This window comes from Rhipicephalus microplus, chromosome X (genome assembly GCF_043290135.1).
Source record: "Rhipicephalus microplus isolate Deutch F79 chromosome X, USDA_Rmic, whole genome shotgun sequence".
NCBI classification, from domain to species: domain Eukaryota; kingdom Metazoa; phylum Arthropoda; class Arachnida; order Ixodida; family Ixodidae; genus Rhipicephalus; species Rhipicephalus microplus.
In genome coordinates this window covers 446,123,330-446,142,325 of record NC_134710.1, presented here as the reverse complement: position 1 = coordinate 446,142,325, position 18,996 = coordinate 446,123,330, and the positions used below count along the sequence as shown (strand labels likewise).

The window sequence follows — 18,996 nt, the reverse complement described above, 5'->3', positions numbered from 1 at the left end:
TTAGCGCTAGTACCGTACATAATAATCAGCACGTGCCTTGGGTTCACTTCGATGGTGTTGTGAATTCATCTTGCGTGACATTGGTTTAAGTTTCATGCGTGCCTTAACCATTACTGCAATAGGAGACCATGATTTATCGTCACGCATGGTGTTGCTTAGCTCGGTCCTCAGTGTTCGAAGCAGGTTCCACCTTGTGAGTGCATGAGAGAGGCACAAGAGTTGATTTCTGCTCTGTGTTTCTATAATTCCCTAGCCTGTATTATACAGGAAGCGGATAGTGCTGGTGGGTGTCAGCTGCCTCGGTGCGCTCTCAACCGCCTGCCTGGTAAGACTGATAGCTCATTCTATTAGCACCTTGTCGTACTCCCTCCTCACACTGCGACATGTCCTCCACTTGGAGGACATGATGACGGAACTAGATGATACGAAGCCCAAAACCGCATTGTTTGCAAGCCACAACCCGAGCAAACAATTCAACGGTGAGGCCAGAAATTCTACCTGACTAGGCCTGGAGCAACAAGCCAGAGGCCAGAGAGCATATTCTTGGCTGGATGGATGGATGGATGTGGCTGTACCCTTTAGATCGGGCGGCGGCTAACGTCACCTAGCCGTAATGCTTAGTGAACTAACCACTAGATTTTTTTCCCCTTTAAATAGTAAAGTTGGACGGGTACTTTGAAGTGAAGGGTTTAATTTTCAATCGTGCCTTGACTTTAACCACCAATCAGATAACCTCCTTCTAGTTAAGTCTACCCGCTTAAAGTCTATTTTGCCCTCCCAGTCCCTAAACACCAGTGCTTTGAAAACCTCTGCGCCACCATCTTGAACTATAAGGTGAAGCCCTTTACAGAGCATTGTCAAGTGTTCGGCAGTTTTTTCTTTCTCTTCGCACGCACTGCATATTGTGTCTACCTCTTCATATTTGGCCCGATATGTCTTGGTTCGCAATACTCCCGTTCTGGCCTCAAACAGTAGAGAACTACCCTGAGTATTATCATAGATTCTTTCTTTGGCAATTTCCTGCTTAAAAGTTCGATAGATCTCTAGTGCGGACTTCTTAATCATGCCAATTCTCCACATGTCAGTCTCCGTTTCCTGCAGTTCCTTTTTAACCGATAGTTCTTTCTGGTTTGGCCACTTGCTGTTTTCTAAGTATTTACCAGTCAACTTCCTGGTTCGCTTCCTCCATTTTGTATCGACATTTTTCATGTACAAGTAGCTGAAAACCTTCCTAGCCCAATGCTCTTCCCCCATTTCTCTCAATCGCTTCTCAAATTTTATCTTTCTGCTAGCTTCCCTGCCCTCAAATGATGTCCATTCCATATAACCTTGTACCCCCTGATTTGGTGTGTTCCCGTGAGCTCCTAAAGCAAGCCTACCTATTCCACGTTGCTTAATTTCTAATCTTGCTTGAACTTCTGATCTCATGCACAAGACCGCGTTGCCGAACGTCAGCCCAGGAACCATGACCCCTTTCCATATTCCTCTCACAACATTATACCTATTGTAATTCCACAGTGCCCTATTATTCATCACGGCTGCATTCCTGTTATCTTTAGTCGTCACGCATATTTCGTGTTCCCTCCGGTACTCGGTCCCATTGCTTATCCATACGCCCAGTTATTTGTATTTATCTGTTATCTCTAGCGTGACTTCCTGTATTCTAAGCTCACTACCTTTGTTATCATTAAAAATCATGACTACTGATTTTTCCTAACTGAATCTAAAATCTAACCTATTTCCCTCATTACCGCAGATGTCCATGAACCTCTGCAAATCTTCCTTGTTGTCGGCCATCAGCACTATATCATCTGTGTAGATTAATGCTGGTAGTGCCTGATCAATGAGTTTTCCTTGTTTGACTAAAGAGAGGTTGAAGCCAAGTCCCCTTGCCTCTAATTTGGCCTCTAATCCTTGTAGGTACATCATGAATAAGAAGGGTGACAGTGGGCACGCCTGCCTAAGTTCACGTTTCACCACTGTGGGCTTGGATACCTGTTTTTCCCACTTTTTAACTACCTTGTTAGTTTTATAGATTTCCTTTAAACGATTAGTGACTCCATCTTTTACACCCAGTGTGTCTAGTATTCCCCACAAGTCCTCTTGAACCACGCTATCGTACGCTCCTTTGAATTTCTGCAGGCCGGTAGGAAGCTTCACAGCGCAGCGCCTGATCTTGTGAAACGGCGCAGCCGTGCAGGCAGGGCATTCAATTCCCTCCCTATTTTTTGTATACTACTGTCCTTGTGTACATCGTAGAACACATAACAGTAATGATAGCAAACAGATCATTGATTCGGGTAGGCTTGGTGTTTTTATTTAAAATGGAACAAAGAGGAAGCTGCTGAAGCTCGTGCCTGTATACAGCTGCTTTATATGGAGATGAAACTTTAACGAAAAAAAAATGTAATGATAAACAGTAGGCTCATAACAAACAACATTTCTCTGAGGGTGCATGGAATATATGTCCCATGCAGGGATATATGCATTGCAGTCCTTACTGCATTAATTATGTACACGTACTGCAGGGCATGCAAGTGTATGCAGACACACGCTGACGAAATGACATTTTTTGCTACATACAAACGTGCACCGCACCAAATAAGACGCACGTGTTTGCATAGCCAGGGAACACTCGTGAATATTGATGAAATCACACAGCTGGCTTACAGTATAAAACAAACACAATTGCGAACAATAAAATGCGACGCTGTTTAAAGAGGCGGACCCAGGTTACGAGGAGAATTATCAGTATGGCATACACACCACGTGTCAAGCTTTTGCAACATCTAAAGAGACTAAATATGGAAAGTTGCCTTTGTAAGTTAACATGACAGTGTCAAATAGAGAATCCACACGAGAGAACAATTCATCGTGGGCTAAATAATGTGTTTTAAATATTATACACAGCTTTGCAAGATAATATCGACGAGTTTAACTCGTCTAGGTGTGGGAGGTGTAGGCCTGATAAAATGCGATGTTGCTTCAGAGCCTTCCTTTCGTAATATTGTAATTTTATTCAACTCTTTCAAACGCGGCACCGTAAATTTCTACTGGGTGCACGAACACGGCAAGCAGGTCGCGGGGCAAACTTCTTGTAACATTTTATTACCGAAACAGCGATACTAGCAACGTTTGAGCTGCACTTGCTGTTTTCTAAATTGTAACGCCCTCAATCTCATCACTGTGATCAGGAAACAGAGAGGAAAAGTACAGCAGTAGTACGTAGAGAAATATTCAATTTCAAGCCCTTTAGCAATATCATCTAAACAAGTTGCCAGTTCACTGTTGAATTCTTGATGGAAACAAACAGCTGATCAGGGACGCAAGCTTGGCTTGGCACTGGCTTGGCCGTTCATACAGAGCCAAAAGCCGCTGCAGGAAACTGAATTGCGAATCGTATTGAGACAAAATATTTTATACATTTTTGTTTTCTTTGTTTCATTTCTCTAATTGCTCTTGTGATGGCGTGGACCGCGCTTCGTGATCTCATGTACCGGCGCACTGTTTTTAAGTTTAGTATGGCGCACGATAATACATGATTGCGTGCTTTAATTTAAAAAGGTTCGCGAGTATGGCAGCAACCACGGAGGAGGCAGCAACACTGAAATGTCGGGAAGAGGATAGTAGTAGAACCAGTAGCAGCTGCATGCCCGGGTGGAGCGACTGATACCCAGATGGAAGAATGTCAACCCGATGCCTTTTGTGTTGGCCGTTCTGGCAGTTCCGCCGACTTTATAGGAAGAGACGACCCCGTCGCTTGTCCTCTTCTCTTTTCCTTCGGGCATCAGCGACAACATTGACGGACGACGTGTTCGACTTCACCGTGCACGTGAGTATAGGTTGGTTTTTCATTCAAGTGAATTCTTGTTCAGATTTGCAACTTGTCGACTTCATCCTGATCACCTGTCACCGGCAATAAGTCACATACGTGTGATATTTAGGTGAAATAAATGATAATGCACATTTTCTGCTCCATTTGCGTGACTTAGCTACACCAGGACATGACGTAAAGCCTTTGTCGCCTAGCCACTAGCAGGCAAGATCGATCACTCGCTTCCTTCAGTTCACGAATCAACGCGCCTGCCTTAAAATTAGTAAGCTGCTCGCGAAGAAATCTTACCGAGGCAATTTTGTTTTCTGTGAACAATGCACCGTAGATTTGTCTTGAATAACAAAAAAAACTTGAAAAATAAATGTCGTGACCTTTTAGAAAACGCCGTGTCTAAGAGCTAGACGCGGCATTTTGTAAAAGGCTCATTAAATTCAGTATTTTTTCGTAGTTTCTGCTTGAAATTATTATTGTCTATGAATTTCATGGCCCAATCTTTTGCTTTGGCTGAAAATCTCGGCGGCAAAAACTTTGTTCAGTGTCCCTTTAAGGGCAGGTGTAGATGCCATCATTTCAGTCGCAAATCTTTTTGCTAGTCGGTCGGCTGGTTAACAATAAGGGTACTAACTAGAGTTCCAGATTTCATCAGCAACACATCGTCATGGCCTCATCAGATGCTGCATTATATACATTCTATCCTCGTTTTTAAATAGGTGTACCGTATGGTCCACTGTTACAGGAAACAAGCGAGCTCATGGACAGTGAGCCATGTGGTGCTAACTGGCAGCGAGGCTTGTGAATGGTACGCATGCGCATAGAATCGGGGTGCGCCCAGTTTTGTCTGCGATTTCTCCGCCTGTACGCATGACAGCATTGGAAAGCGCATCCGTATTTTAGCTGCGCAATTTATGTAGCCCAGTGCCTCCTGCTTCAGGGATTTCCTGTGAGCACAAAAAATGCATGATTTTAATCGTTGCTGCAGTGTTTTGCAAGTTGTCACCGTAAAGCACATCATATTTTTTGCATAATGCTCGCTGCAACTAGCAAGTTTCGATGACTCAAATTGCTGTTCAGGTCTGATGTAGCAAACATTCTAAGCTCGTCCTCGTGACCTTGAAATATTGGTTGATTAAATAATGGAAGGCAGAGTTGGTATCAGTTGATTTACAGTGTGAAAATGAAAAGTGCGAAGGACCGTGCCTCGCAAGTAAGCCCCGAGATCATGAGCAGAGAAGTAGCAGATGAGGATGCTCATGCGCTGCATTTCCAAATCTCACCAGCACTAATGCTTGACGGACTGCTGGCCACGCACTAGCGTGTTCTTTCTGAAACAGGACTTTGGCCCTGTAAGCAAGTTCTTGAAGGGCATAAGTAAAACGTAGAATGGGCCCCCTAAATGCACTCATCCTTGAACCATTGGGCTTATGAATTAGTGCCCTTTTCAAAATACAACTATTCTGAGCTATAAATTGTGACAGAACAGTGCACGAAGTTTAAAAATGGGAAAAAAGTCTTTAAATGTCCCCTTTATACATAGTGTTCTTGTGATGTCACTTCTGCCGTTGTCGCCCTCTCCCGCCATGCCCGGGTAACTCTCTGGGTACCTACGGCAGTTCACGTGCTGCAGTGCGGTTTGTTGGGGGCTCGTCATCTGTTGCTGTGAACGATGTGGAAGCATTGTGGTTTTTTGTTGTCTTACTTTAACGAGCTCATTGGATTAGGAAGGCCTCGCTCGTTCACTCGATACAAGACCAGATAATCAAGATGTGCAACACATACACCAGCCACGGCGTACACCGGCTGCCCGCCACAACCTATGAGGGCCTATTATCTTGCTTTCACTACAAATTGCCTGGCCCAAAAACAAGTGAAAGCTCAAAATCTCTCGAGCCGCAATTTTAAGAGTGGATGTGCGAAGCGCTGCTGCTCCCATCAAAAACTAGTCGTGCAGAGCTAGGCAAGTTTACAAGAGATATAATATTATGAATATATTGTCACGGCCTACGCCACCAAAGTAGCAATGCGCCCCCCCCCCAGGTGTTTTAAACAGTGCTGATGTTGAGCTGCCTCTTTGATTGCAATTTGTGGAAATAGTCGAGGAAAATATTATACAAGGCAGATAGCGACTTTGCGTGGTGTGTGCCGCGGTAATGCCAGTCATCACTATATTTTTCGCGCATGCTTTAACACACTTTTCACATTGTATTTTGCTTTTGTTGTACGCTAATGTACAGTGGAGTCACTGAACATGATAGAGACCGTGTATAGAATTAATTGACTAATTAAAAAAAATCCTGACGCCCAATTGGCTATACTTCAAAGTGTACTAATATTGTTTCCCATTCTTTATAGTTTTTTCAATGCAATACCAAATCTCCGCGATCGCCATCACAATTTTAACCGCCTTCCTCGCCATCATGATTTTAACTGCGGACAAGTTTGTATGTACAGTATCTTGGTAAGCTATATCTGTTTGGAGGTAAATACTTGGCTATGCCACTTACCCGTAATGAAGTTGCACCTGAAGATGCAAATATTGCAAAGTTTCTTCAAGTAACTTTTGTTAATCTGCACCAGCCAAATACGCTGGTACTTTTAGGAAAATCGGAATGTGCGTTCTCAATTTCAGGTTATAACTTTCAGCGAAGAAACACCCTAAGCTCTGCTCCCTCTGCGTGGACTACTAAATCAACTTGCCTCACTAGCAGCTCATAATTTCTCAAACTTGCATCGTGAGGCAAAACTAAACGGTTGCAAGCACGAGGAGACAACATGGCAGTTGTAGGCGATAGATTCGGTTGGTGCCCGGGCATGTTGGTGGCGCATTTCGGAAGGGACGAAAAGGCGCTGCGAGATGCACGTGCACACTATGTATAGTTGCTGTATTGGACAGCAAACTTTTTTTCTTATCTGAGCAGTTTTACCAAAGGAAGCTTCATCATATGGCCTGATAAATGAAGCGAATCCACAGGTTGAACCACATCATAGCCTCGCTGTGCTTTTGTACTTTTTTTAGCTCGCAAAATTTATTTGTACATATAAGTGACAACTTGCCAGTAATAAGGCAGCACTTGTTTCTTTACCCTATGATCATCTCCGGTGTGCTGCTGCATCAATATTTCAAATTCTAAGCATTTACACCATTGTACGCTAACTTTTCCTTCAAAGTGAGACAAGCCACATGTGTATCGTAGATCAAGAAGCATGCCAGTTTTACGTACTTGCAAGGTAAACATCAGAAATGCACAGTTGATCAAAAATACTAGTTTAATGGTGCATCTACATAGCAGAGCACCTGTGGCACCTCGGGAACAAGATAATGCCACATATGTTACAAGAGATAATTAAAAAAGACAGGGGACGTTCTGTGAACAAATAGAAACAAAAATAAAATAGCACGTGGCAGCGAGCGAAGGCGGCAAAGGGGGGGGGGAGCCCGTGGGACTTCAGCGGATGAACGTAAGGTGTGTGTTTAATATGTGGAAGAAAAAAAATTCAAATATTTGGCGTCTGAAATGAGGGTGACTTAGTGAGTGCGCTCATGACGAGAGTAAACACGGTTATTATTTTTTTTTCAAATCTCTTTTGAAAGCCACAAAAATTTGTATGTGGTGCAGCCTAACAGAAGGTCCGTGAAGGCAAATTATGAATTCGTCGTTGTACAAAGGCCTTTTTTTTTCATGCGCACCATCCCCGCCGCGGTGGTCTAGTGGCTAAGGTACTCGGCTGCTGACCCGCAGGGCGCGGGTTCGAATCCCGCCTGCGGCGGCTGCATTTCCGATGGAGGCGGGAATGTTGTAGGCCCGTGTGCTCAGATTTAGGTGCACGTTAAAGAACCCCAAGTGGTCTAAATTTCCGGAGCCCTCCACTACGGCGTCTATCATAATCATATAGTGGTTTTGGGACGTTAAACCCCACATATCAATCAATCAATCATGCGCACCATAAATAGTGCTCAAAATTTAATTGCATATGTTGTTTTCATCCTCGCTGTATTCTGTGCTGTTTATGATGTAAAAAAAAAGTAGCACGCTGAAGTGGTGCTGCTTTTGGGCAACAGTTCAAAATGGCGGGGTGCATGAATGCGGAATACTGCTGCTTACACTCAAATCACTCTTGTGGTCACCTCCCACTGTTTGCAGCATGTGTTGTGTATACACAGCTGCATATTTCCTAGCTAGAAAAATTTGATTTTAGGTGTTTCACGCCATTTTCCATGTAACTATTCCACAATTGCACACACTGATCAGCAGGCTTTCAATTGCGCTGAAGGACACAGGTGCCATAAAATTCATGGTCGATTCTTTCGAGAAACCGTATGTAAAGGCTGAAGCTTCATGCGTACATACACACACACATACCATATTGTTTTTTGTACTTTATGAAAGCTGCGAAGGTCTCATGTGCCTCCAAGCGTAACCTGTCTTATTTATTCTCCATCACCGCAAAAGTTTTGTGAGTTTCAAATAAAAGTACTTTGCGCATGGCCACTTTTGGGTAATTTTTTTGTGTAGTTGTTATTTGAGCAGCCTACAGTGTTTACTTTATAAGCCTGTATGTATATGTTGCATTATAAGGATGCAGAATGTGTGTAGCTGTACAATATAGATAAAGTGTAAAAATTAAGTGTGTCTATTGTAGTGTTCTTGCAACCGATCTTACCCCCGTATTCTAGAACGTCCCTCCACTCAACGCTTCACCTTCACTTGAGATGGCTGATGGGAGCGCCGTCTCTAAGCAGAGAAAATTGCTGCATGTCAGCAATAATCTGCTGTGATTCTCGAGTAGCGTAACGTCGCTTTCAAACGAGCAGCGGCACAGTGCTCAACTCTGTCAAGTCGAGTCGGGGAGCGTTTATGAATATGGGGGTTAGTTTTGTTGTCTTGTTAACCTGCCATTAACACTGGAATGATGCTACTTTGCTCTAGCTGTACAGTGCTCTCCAAGGCTCAAGGAGGCACCGCACGGGGAAGGCTCGGAGCAAACCATGCGTGAGTTTCCTTTCATTGTTACACTATGCACGTATTAAGTGATAGACTTTAATGTATGTTATTTGTATTGTGCAAGTTTTTGGGGACATACAACTTCCAACACTTATATGTTCTGACGAAAATCACGCAAGAATGAGAGAAGCTTGTGCAAAAATTATGCAAGAGTGTAAGAAGCTTTTGCAGAAGTCTGTGAAATGAAGTTTTGAAAATTTGTGGCAATGTGTCATTGTACAGTGGTCAACAGTCTTGCTCAGCATGCTTGACTGCAGGGCTCCCGGCTGCACAGGCGCATCTACGGAGTGCCTGATGCATGATGGGCCAAATGTCAGCCTGCACACTGGTGCCTCTTATCGCCGTTTGTCTGTTACATCAGTGTCTCTTGTAAAGAGGATTAACTGTGCTACCTTTTTTTTTTCGAATGTAATGAGTTCTTTTTCCAGATTATTGTTGTTTTAAGGTAGAGCCTCACATTTCTATCAAATACTGAAGATTCTATTTTTCCTTCCAGATGCTATGAAGTCACTCCTTATGTTACAATAGAGTGAACACTGTTATGAGAAAAGCTACTTTATGGAGTTAACTCACTCCATATTGACTTAACACACAGAATCGGTCAAAACTACACTCCATTCCAGCTGCATTAGGAATAATATTCATTTGCATACTTCTGTTTCTTTTGTTTGTTTGTTGGCTGGAGGTTTGGAGTATAGGGTGGCCAGAGGGCACTGTGTAGTCTTTCTTCATCTTCCCAATTTTGTGAACATCAATTGATAGCTGTATGGGAAGCAGCCAGCATGCTGAAACAGCGGTGCAAGCATGCAGGATGTTCACCATTGCATGCAGTCAGTTGCTGTGAGCAACCTACTGCATACAATTAACTGCGAGTGGTGAACTAACGCTGCACTATGTGTACCTCCTGGAAAGCTGCAATGGTAAAGTGCCACAATCGTATAGTAACATGGATAACATCGCAATTTGTTTGCTGAATAATTTTGCAACAGAATCAATGGAGTTTTGGATACATTTGTGTATCTGCCTGGTTCATCAAAGCTACGGAGTCAAATGCGGTATATACTCGCGTATTATGTGTACTTTTTTTGTCAATCCGGTCATGTGCGAAGCTAGTAGGAATCGCTGGCCTAAAAGCTCAACTGGGAATATATGTTGCAGGCGCTGTCACAGCTGTCTCAAAGCGTATTGTCATTTGTTTGCTAAGCCTGTTCAAATGCCCCCATTTTGTTGAAGTTCTTCCGAACAGTGCTCACAAAAACCAGTTCCCACGACAGGGTTATACCAGAGAACATAAGTACTCTCCAATAATTGTCGGGAACCCAACGTAAAGTAAGATGCAGACAAGGAAGCGCGATGCCAACACAGTGCTGTGTGTGTCGCCCTTCATGTGTGTGTGTGTCCATTCCTTGTCCCAGTCTTCTATTGCGTTGTGTTCCCTCCGATATCTAACCAACACACCCAAGCTTCTATGCTAAGTCTTATTCAACGCACTCTTCTGCTGGCTCCCATACTGAATATTGCATGTCGAAGAACTCCACGCTGATGTGCTTAGCGGTAGCACGGTTTCAGTTTTCTTCGGTAAGCTTTATAACAGCAATCTGCCTCGTATATAATTATTGTAGCCTATCACAAGGAACGGTAAAAACGCAATGGCCAGATGGCGAAACCGAAAAAAAAAATGAGTGCGAAAACCTGCCTCATCTAGTTGATGTGACAGGTCCTTGCACGCGTTCAACATCTGTGCTGTGTCTCGGGAATACATTCTTGCCGTGGAAGAGGTGGGAAAATAGGAGGCAAACCTTTAGGCATTTCGGACTACACATAAACAGGTTTCGGTTTTCAAGTTTGATATTCTAGGGAAAGCATAAAAGTTCATGGAAGAAGGGACCTTGCACTCAGTCCATTTTGTGTAAGACTGCACTCGCCTGCTCCACAAGAGATGTGCCTGACCAGAGCATCATGAAGTCAAATGTGTCTGTGTGTGCTGGCAAGGTGGCTCGGGCTGGTTGGGGAGGGCAAAGTATGCGAGCAAAAAGTTTCTTGTAGTAAAGCAGGCTGGCTAATTATACTGGTGAGCAAATTATGTGAGGATGCAAATTGTGCGAGTAAATTGGGTATGTACTCTTGTATGTTTCAGCTCTATTGCTACGGATCCTGCGGATCCAACTTGGCATCCGGCAGCAACAAAGAGAGGTTCTGCAGGAGGTGCGACAGCTGAAGCACGAGGTACGGCTCTTGTCCGTGCCTCAGCACGCCCAGCCAGCACAGCGCCCCTCTGACCTTCCCCGGCTGCCTGCTGGTACAATTGGAGAAGTGGAGGCAGCAGAGGCAGCTGTGCAGAGTAAAGCTGTGGCAGCGGCTTTGGTGTATATTTCTTGATTTTTAATATGCCTAGGTAACATGCAGAAATTTAGTACTGCTTTAAGATACTGTGTTTCGGGAAACAAACTAGTCAGGTTATCTCATGAGCCACTGTACTACAGTCGAATATGAATAATTCGTACTCAAAGAGGCCAGAAAATTTGTTCAAATTAAAAGAAGTTCAAAATAATGAAAGTTACCGTAATTACTTGAATCTAACACGCACCCTTTTCCGGTTAAGAGAGTTCATAAATCGCATGTGCGTTAGAATCGAGTACGAAAAAAAAAATGAATATGGTCATTCTATTGCCATCGCCACTTACAAAATGGCCGCCCCCTACGAGCGTCGGCATGGCGCGTCGGTCATTTCTGCCTATGTGTTTCCCATGCGCGGCACTTCATACGTGTGCTGAGGAGTTCGTCATCTTGTAGTACATTAGCATCGACGGCATGGTAGGGCCGACTCCAAAAACTCGACGAGTGCACCACAATGCTGCTTCTAAAAGAAAAGTCGTCGCATGTGCCGGAACGGACAGAAATCGGGCCGCATCGCGGTCATTCGGAGTTCCCGAAACGTGCGTGCGGGACTGGCGGAAACAAAAGCAGAATATTGTCGACAGCAAAGATTCACGCAAAGGCTTCAGTGGACCACAGCAGGGTCGGTTTCTTCAAATTGAAGAGCTGCTCGGCGAGTATGTGATTAAGCAGTGAGCGGCACAGCGGCCCGTGACGACAGAACTGCTCCAAGTGCAGGCTATGCAGTTAGCCTTAGAAAAAGGGCTAATGCAGAGCCATTTTAAAGCGAGCAGGTGCTGGCTAACGAACTTTATGAAGAGAAAAGGCTTTTCCCTCCGAAGGCGAACGGGCATATGCCGGAAGTTGCCGGAAAAGTACAAAGAAAAGCTTCAGAGTCTTCAGAGGTTCCTCCTAAACTTGCGGTACAACAACGGCTACCTGCTTGGGCAAATCGGGAATGCCGATCACACGCCTCTTTACTTCGACATGCCTGGCACCACAACCGTCTAGGAGAAGGGGGCGGAGCAAGTTTGTGTACTGACATCGGGCCACGGTAAAACTAGAGTGACAGCAATGCTCTGTTGCACGCCAGATAGGCATAAGCTTCCCCCGTACTTCACATTTAAACGGAATACGCTCTCAAAAAGAGTCGTTTTCGCGAGTGGTGTGATCAAGCGGGCCAACGAGAACAAAGGGTGCGCGTTGCAACCGATGTCTTAGTTTTTTTTTTTTGTCGTGGAAATCGGGCGCGCGTTACAATCGAGGGCGCCGTAGAATAGAGTAAATACGGTAAATGAGCGGAGGGCTCACCATGCAGTGATGCATGTGCATGGAGAAGTTTTATTCACAAATTACAGGACATCCGTCTATAATTAAAGTAGTCAATACATGTCTGTACACGTTGGCCTTGCAACGAGTCAACAAGTTTTGCGTGCAGTTTGCAAAGCATTTGTACTTCGGCTTCAGTATTCTCCTGGCAAAAGAAGTTGCGCGCGGCAATGTCCAGTGCTAACACTCTTCGAAGACAACTGTGTTTCCACTGTTACCATCTGCGCTGCAGCCGGAGCGTGGCCAGCACATGATGAGAATGGAGGAGCGTCTCCACCTGGAGAAAAGCAGATCGGCATTCGAGAGAGAAACACTCCGCGGCAGCTTTTTTTTTTCTCTCTCTTCATGCGCGGTGTTGAAAGGAGAAGAGTCTCTACGTAGCAGGAACGAAAAACAGGGAAGCGTGACACCGGCGCGTTGCAGATCGGATGAGAGAGCCAACTCTCTGCGACAGCTTTTTTTCCCCTCTTTCTCTTCATGCGCAGTGTTAAGAGGAGAAGGGTCTCTACGTGGCAGGGACGGAAAAAGCCGAAGCGTGGCACAGGAATGTCACAGATTGGCATTTGGCAAACATTCAACCGCAGTCTTTTCTTTCCTTTTCTTCATTTTATTCTTCAAGCACAGCGATGAGGTGTCTGAAGTGCCACCGCAGGATTGGGCGGGGTGCTGAGAGCATTTTCGGAGCGCGGTATAGCTTTGATAGGACCACAGCGTCAGTTCGAATTAAGTGTGTTGGAATTAATGAGATTCGACAGTATTTACTATAGTCTGTGAAGTCCGAGTGAACTGTCCTAAGCTAGCAGACGATGTAGGCGGCATCGTGTGTTTGATGGGCAGTGACTAGCAATAGCTTGCTTAAAACAGACATTCAGTAATTTTGTTCATTTATCACCCTATTTCGTGTCCGCTGCGGCTCTCTCTACTTTAAGCTACAGTTCACCCTGCCTTGTGTTAGCCGATTTCTTACTTTTTTAAAAATCTAACATGCACCCAATTTCGCAGTGTGAAGAAAAATGCACCTTTGTTTATTGTGATGCGATTTCTATAGCGACATGCCTCTTTGTTGGCTATCACAGAAAAATATAAACAGCAAATGGTGCGACCATCTAGTGCGACCTGTATTTTTCTATCAGTTTCATCTATGACCAAGATTTGGTCGCTCTAAGGTTGCCTCTTAGTACGCCTTGATCATGTTCATTTATCTTGCTGTGCTCTGCTTACAATGCATTGATTAAAAACATGTCCAAGCTTCTTTTTTAATTCCACATATTTTATCTTTTTCACCTGTAGAAGCTACTCCTGGTCAACATTCAGGCAAAAACATTGTAACCTCGAAGAAACGTGTATTGGAATTTGAGCACTGTACAAAGTAATTATACTATTTCATAGCTAGAATCAATATTTATTAAGGGTTATAACAGTGTTGTATTTGATTTCATAACAGCGAAACTGCATTCAGAGAAGGACTCTGAAAGGTTCTCACAGTGAGTGTGAGAGGGCTGATGTGGAAACCATTTTAGGTCAAGTGAGTTGAAGGTCGTGTAAAAAAACAATGACATCTTGTGATGCCCAGAAATTCAAGTTGTTTTCAGTGTCCTCTTCTTGCAGATTTTTATCATGAAAACATTTCGATGTGCTGTTGCGTTTACCCCATCTATGCTTCTTGCATTTTTTTACAGCGCAAGCACCTCCTGCAGATTGGGGGACGTGGCCTCTGAGAAATTGGTGTGAATGCCATGAAGGCTGTATTGGCACATGACGTGCAAGTGCTGTACAGCCTTCATGGCAGAAAAGGGAAAAGGGCCTTTGTGAACCTGACGCTCTGTAGATTAGTGACAGGTTAGACTTGTTCATTGTTTTATGTGTGTGTACCCTTGTGTATTCTCTGTACTGCAGTGCTTCATGTGTACTATGGTATTTTTGTTCTTGTATGCAGATGCCATCTGCCAAAAAGCAGGGTGCGACCAGGCGGAGGCCCTCGACTTTATTAAGAGCTGGCTGCCAGGGTCTGGTGATCGCTGTGGGGGCAGGAAGCGGCGCTTCAGAGAAGCATTTGTTGTGGAGCAGCCCGATGATCCCCACTCTCAGAGTGCAGATTATCGGCTGCTCGCGGCAGCTGGCTTCCTGCCCAGCCACAGCAGCCAGGGCCTTGACAGCACCACTGTCACTGTGCCCCCAACGCAACCTGACCTGCAGTAGAGCGGGCCTTTTTTAGTTGTGTATATATATTTTTCAATGTATACATTTTTTGTTGTACCAAATAAATGAAAAAAACAAAGAATAAATAGTCTACAGACTGTCGGTGGTGCACTGTTCGGCTAGCTTATGCTGATTCGGAAGCACCATCACCATGTTTTAGTTACAAAAAATGCTCTGAACTATGAATATTCTCAATTACTATGTGGGGGACATATGTGGGGATTGCAAGTGGGGGACATACGCTTTCAGCATTTACTTCCTAACGACTTTTTTCGATCTGCTGTACCAAATACCAGTACCAAATAAAGCACTCGCTATTGCAAAAGATAAATTGGTAAAAAAATAAACTACAATTCTAGTGTTAGCAAAGGGAATGAGGTATAAAAGATGAAATAGATCGAGTAACTGATTTCAGTTCTCAGCATTCAATTTTCTGTTGCCCCAAGTATACAGGGCTGCAAAGCTACAAGAGCGGGTCATCGAGGCATATTGTTTAAATCTTCCGGTAAGAAAAATTCCCTACTAATAATGGTTACATAATGGCAAGCCAATCAGTAGCCAATATTCGTTGTGCAGGAAACATCGGTGTAATAACGGCATTTGATTGGCTGCAATGTGGCCCTGGATTGGTCCAATGTCGGTCGTACATCCGTAGCCAATATTCGTCGTGCAGCAAACATCGGCGTAAAAATGGCATGTGATTGGCTGAAATATGGCCCAATGTTGGCCGAACATTGGCAGCTTTGTCGGCAATACGATGGGCCTTCGTCGGCCCAATGTTGGTTGCATACTGGCTAAAACATCGGCAAAACGTCGGCCCATCATTGGCTTGAACGTCGGCCCGACATTGGAAGAAGTTGCACTTTCTACGTCGGCCCGACGTCGGTGCCGATGTTAGCCGATGTTGGTCCAAGATTGGTCCAACGGCGGCGTGCCGCCTGGGTAGCATTCTCGCAATCTATGAAGGCTATGTATAGTGGTTGGCTATACTCTGAGCATTTCTCTATTACCTGATTGATAGTAGGAATGTGGTCAATTGTTGAGTAGCCTGTTCGAAATCCCGCTTGTTCCTCGGGTTGAGTAAATTCTAATGTTTCCTTAACTCTGTTAGCAATTACCTTTGTAAATTGCTTGTATACTACTAGCTGATTGCCAAGTAATTCTTCAAGTCCTTGCCATCTCCTTTCTTATGTATTAGGATGATGTTAGCGTTCGTCCAAGACTCTGGTACTTTTCCCGTCAGGAAACACCTCGTAAATAGAATGACTAGTTTTTCTTACACAATCTGTCCCCCATCTATCAGCAGATCTGATGTTACGTGATCCTCACCAGCAGCTTTGCCTCTTTGCATGCTCTCCAAGGCTTTTCTGACTTCTACCATTACTGGTGGGGTGTCATCTGGGTTACTGCTTGTTCTTATAGTATTACGGTTGTGGTTGTCCCGGCTACTGTACATATCTCTGTAAAACACCTCTGCTATTTTAATTATCCTATCCATATTGGTAGTTATTTTGCCTTATTTGTCCCGTAGTGCACACATTCGATTTTTCGAAGTTTCTTCTTCACTGCTTTGACGCTTCCTCCGTTTTTCAGAGTGTGTTCAATTCTCTCTGTGTTACACCTTCTTACATCGGATACCTCACACTTATTAATCAACTTCGAAAGCTCTGCGAATTCTATTTTGTCAGTTGTACCTGAGACTTTTATGCATTGACGCTTTCTAATGAGATTTTTCGTTTTATAAGAAAGCCTGACAGTGTCCTGTCTAACTACCGTGCCTCCAACTTCCACTGCACACTCCCTAATGATACTCGTGAGATGATTCTTCATTGTATCTACGCTAAGGGTGGTTTCCTCAATAACAGCCGAGTACCTGTTTTGAAGCGAGACTGTGAATTACTGTACATTCCCTCTCAGTGCTAGCTCATTGATTGGCTCCTTGCGTATCAGTTTCTGTCGTTCCATCTTCAAGTCTAGGCGAATTCGAGACCCTAACATTCTATGGTCGCTGCATCGTACCTTGCCAACCACTTCCACATCCTGCACGATGCCTGGGTGTGCAAACATTATAAAGTCTATTTCATTCTTATGTTCGCCATTAAGGCTCCTCTATGCCCACTTACCTTTTCCTCCTTTTCGGTAGAAGGTATTAAAATCCTGAAACTCTTGCGTTCAGCGAATTCAACTAGTATCTCTCCTCTAGCATTTCTAGTACCGATGCCATAATCTCCTACTGCCTGGTCTCCAGCCTGCTTCTTCCCTTCCTTTGCATTAAAGTCTCCCGTCAGTATGGTATACTCTGTTTTTACCTTACTTATTGCCAATTCCACGTCTTCATAGAAGCTTTCAACTGAAGCGTCATGAAGGCTGGATGTAGGCGCGTAAGCCTGTACCACCTTCACTTGTATCTCTTATTGAGTTTAATTACGATACCTACCAACCTTTCAATAATGCTATAGTATTCCTCAAGGCTGCCAGATATGTTTCTAAGAATTAGGAATCCCACTCCAGGTTTTCTTCTGTCAGCCAAGCCCCGATAGCAAAGGACGTGCGCATTCTATGGCACCTTATAGGCCTCATTTGTCCTCCTAACCTCACTGAGCCCTATTATATCACAATTAACGCCATCTAGCTCCTAAAATAGTACAGCTAGACTTACCTCACTAGATAAGGTTCTAGCATTAAACGTTCCCAATTTCAGGTTCCAATAACGGCCTGTCCGAATCCAGAGATTCTTAGCACCCTCTGCTGCGTTGCAGATATGATCGACGCCGTGGTCAGTTGCTTCGCAGCTGTTAGGAACTAAGGGCCGTGAGTTAATTGATGGAAGCATGTGGGAGGTAGTGGCCATATACTGCACCAGGGTGGCCAATCCTTCTCTCGTGAGGGAGTGCGTTACCGGTGGTGGTCACCAGTGAGGTCGCACCCCAGGCCCCTTAACGCAGTTCCGTCACCACGCGGATTTTTCTATCGGGTGGGGAACTGCGTGGCACGGGGATTCGCACCATGGACCTTTTGCATGCGAGGCGGATGCTCTAACCACTACGCCATCGCCTCACATACATACATATATATATATATATATATATATATATATATATGTATATATATATATATATATATATATATATGTATATATAGTGGAAGTAATAATTCAATGGGCGTCAGTTAGTCTTCGTGAAGGTATGGGATATGGCACAACGGGAGCGTTGTCAACATTGATTGATTGATTTGTGGGGTTTAACGTCCCAAAACCACTATATGATTATGAGAGACGCCGTAGTGGAGGGCTCCGGAAATTTAGACCACCTGGGGTTCTTTAACGTGCACCCAAATCTCAGTACACGGGCCTACAACATTTCCGCCTCCATCGGAAATGCAGCCGCCGCAGCCGGGATTCGAACCCGCGCCCTGCGGGTCAGCAGCCGAGTACCTTAGCCACTAGACCACCGCGGCGGGGCAGCGTTGTCAACAAGGATAAATATATTTATTTCCCAACAGTTTCGGGAGGGGCCCTCCCTTCATCAGGGGATGAGTTATACTGACATGAACTTCCAAACTTCGTTGCTGCCGCGTCCCTCTCGCCTTGAAAGATGTTTGCGAGCGTGAGAAGGAACTAAAAAAGAAAGAAAAAAACAAAAAAGGTGAAGAAAACAGACGAAAAAAAGAAAAAGAAAGAAAAGAAAGAAAGTAAAATAGAAGAAGAACCACTGTCAACACTGAGAACGAAACCAACTGTCCGTGTACGTCCACATACGGTTCTTATCACGTGCTGTTCAGTAAAGGTAAAGAGCCGACCGACCCATTGGGGAAACCCTTTCTTTACGCATGCCGCACGCCGACCGACCCATTAAGGGGAAACCTTTTCTTTACGCACGCCGTCACGGACCCTCCCGCCACCGCGGCCACAATCTTGGGTGGCCCGACACACGTTGAGAACTGAACAGCACGTGATAAGAACCGTATGTGGACATACAGATACAGTTGGTTTCGTTCTCAGTGTTGACAGTGGTTCTTGCTCTTTTTTACTTTGTTTCTTTTCTTTATTTTTTTTTTCATCTTTTTCTCTTCCTCCTTTTTTGTTTTTTTCTTTCCTTTTTTTGTTCCCTCTCACTCTCGCAAACATCTTTCAAGGCGAGAGGGACACGGCAGCAACGAAGTTTGGAAGTTCATGTCAGTATAACTCATCCCCTGATGAAAGGAGGACCCCTCCCGAAACTTGGGAAATAAATATATTTATCCTTGTTGACATTGCTC

The 18,996-nt window shown here is 44.3% G+C and overlaps 1 protein-coding gene and 1 non-coding gene across 3 annotated transcripts; both read left to right on the top strand.

Annotated features, from left to right (window-relative positions):
- The first annotated feature begins 1,468 nt into the window (after positions 1 to 1,468).
- On the top strand, positions 1,469 to 14,740 carry LOC142776621 (uncharacterized). 2 transcript variants are annotated; one of them, XM_075880587.1, is made up of 5 exons: positions 1,469 to 3,832; positions 8,761 to 8,823; positions 10,973 to 11,061; positions 14,220 to 14,379; positions 14,477 to 14,740. In XM_075880587.1, exons 4-5 carry the CDS (start codon positions 14,277 to 14,279, stop codon positions 14,737 to 14,739), a joined length of 366 nt encoding a protein of 121 aa, XP_075736702.1. In that variant the 5' UTR covers positions 1,469 to 3,832; positions 8,761 to 8,823; positions 10,973 to 11,061; positions 14,220 to 14,276; the 3' UTR covers position 14,740. The 2 variants fall into 2 exon arrangements, with proteins under 2 accessions (XP_075736702.1, XP_075736703.1); XM_075880588.1 differs by lacking the exon at positions 8,761 to 8,823.
- TRNAS-GCU (transfer RNA serine (anticodon GCU)) lies at positions 7,528 to 7,600 on the top strand. The gene has a single exon. It is a non-coding gene; the product is annotated as a tRNA-Ser (tRNA).
- Positions 14,741 to 18,996: the final 4,256 nt, after the last annotated feature.

Excerpts from the sequence above, each read along its gene's own strand:
- LOC142776621 (XM_075880588.1), top strand. The coding sequence starts at position 14,277 with ATGAAGGCTGTATTGGCACATGACGTGCAAGTGCTGTACAGCCTTCAT. Across the intron at positions 14,380-14,476 it reads GCTCTGTAGATTAGTGACAG|ATGCCATCTGCCAAAAAGCA; the intron begins GTTAGACTTGTT and ends TCTTGTATGCAG.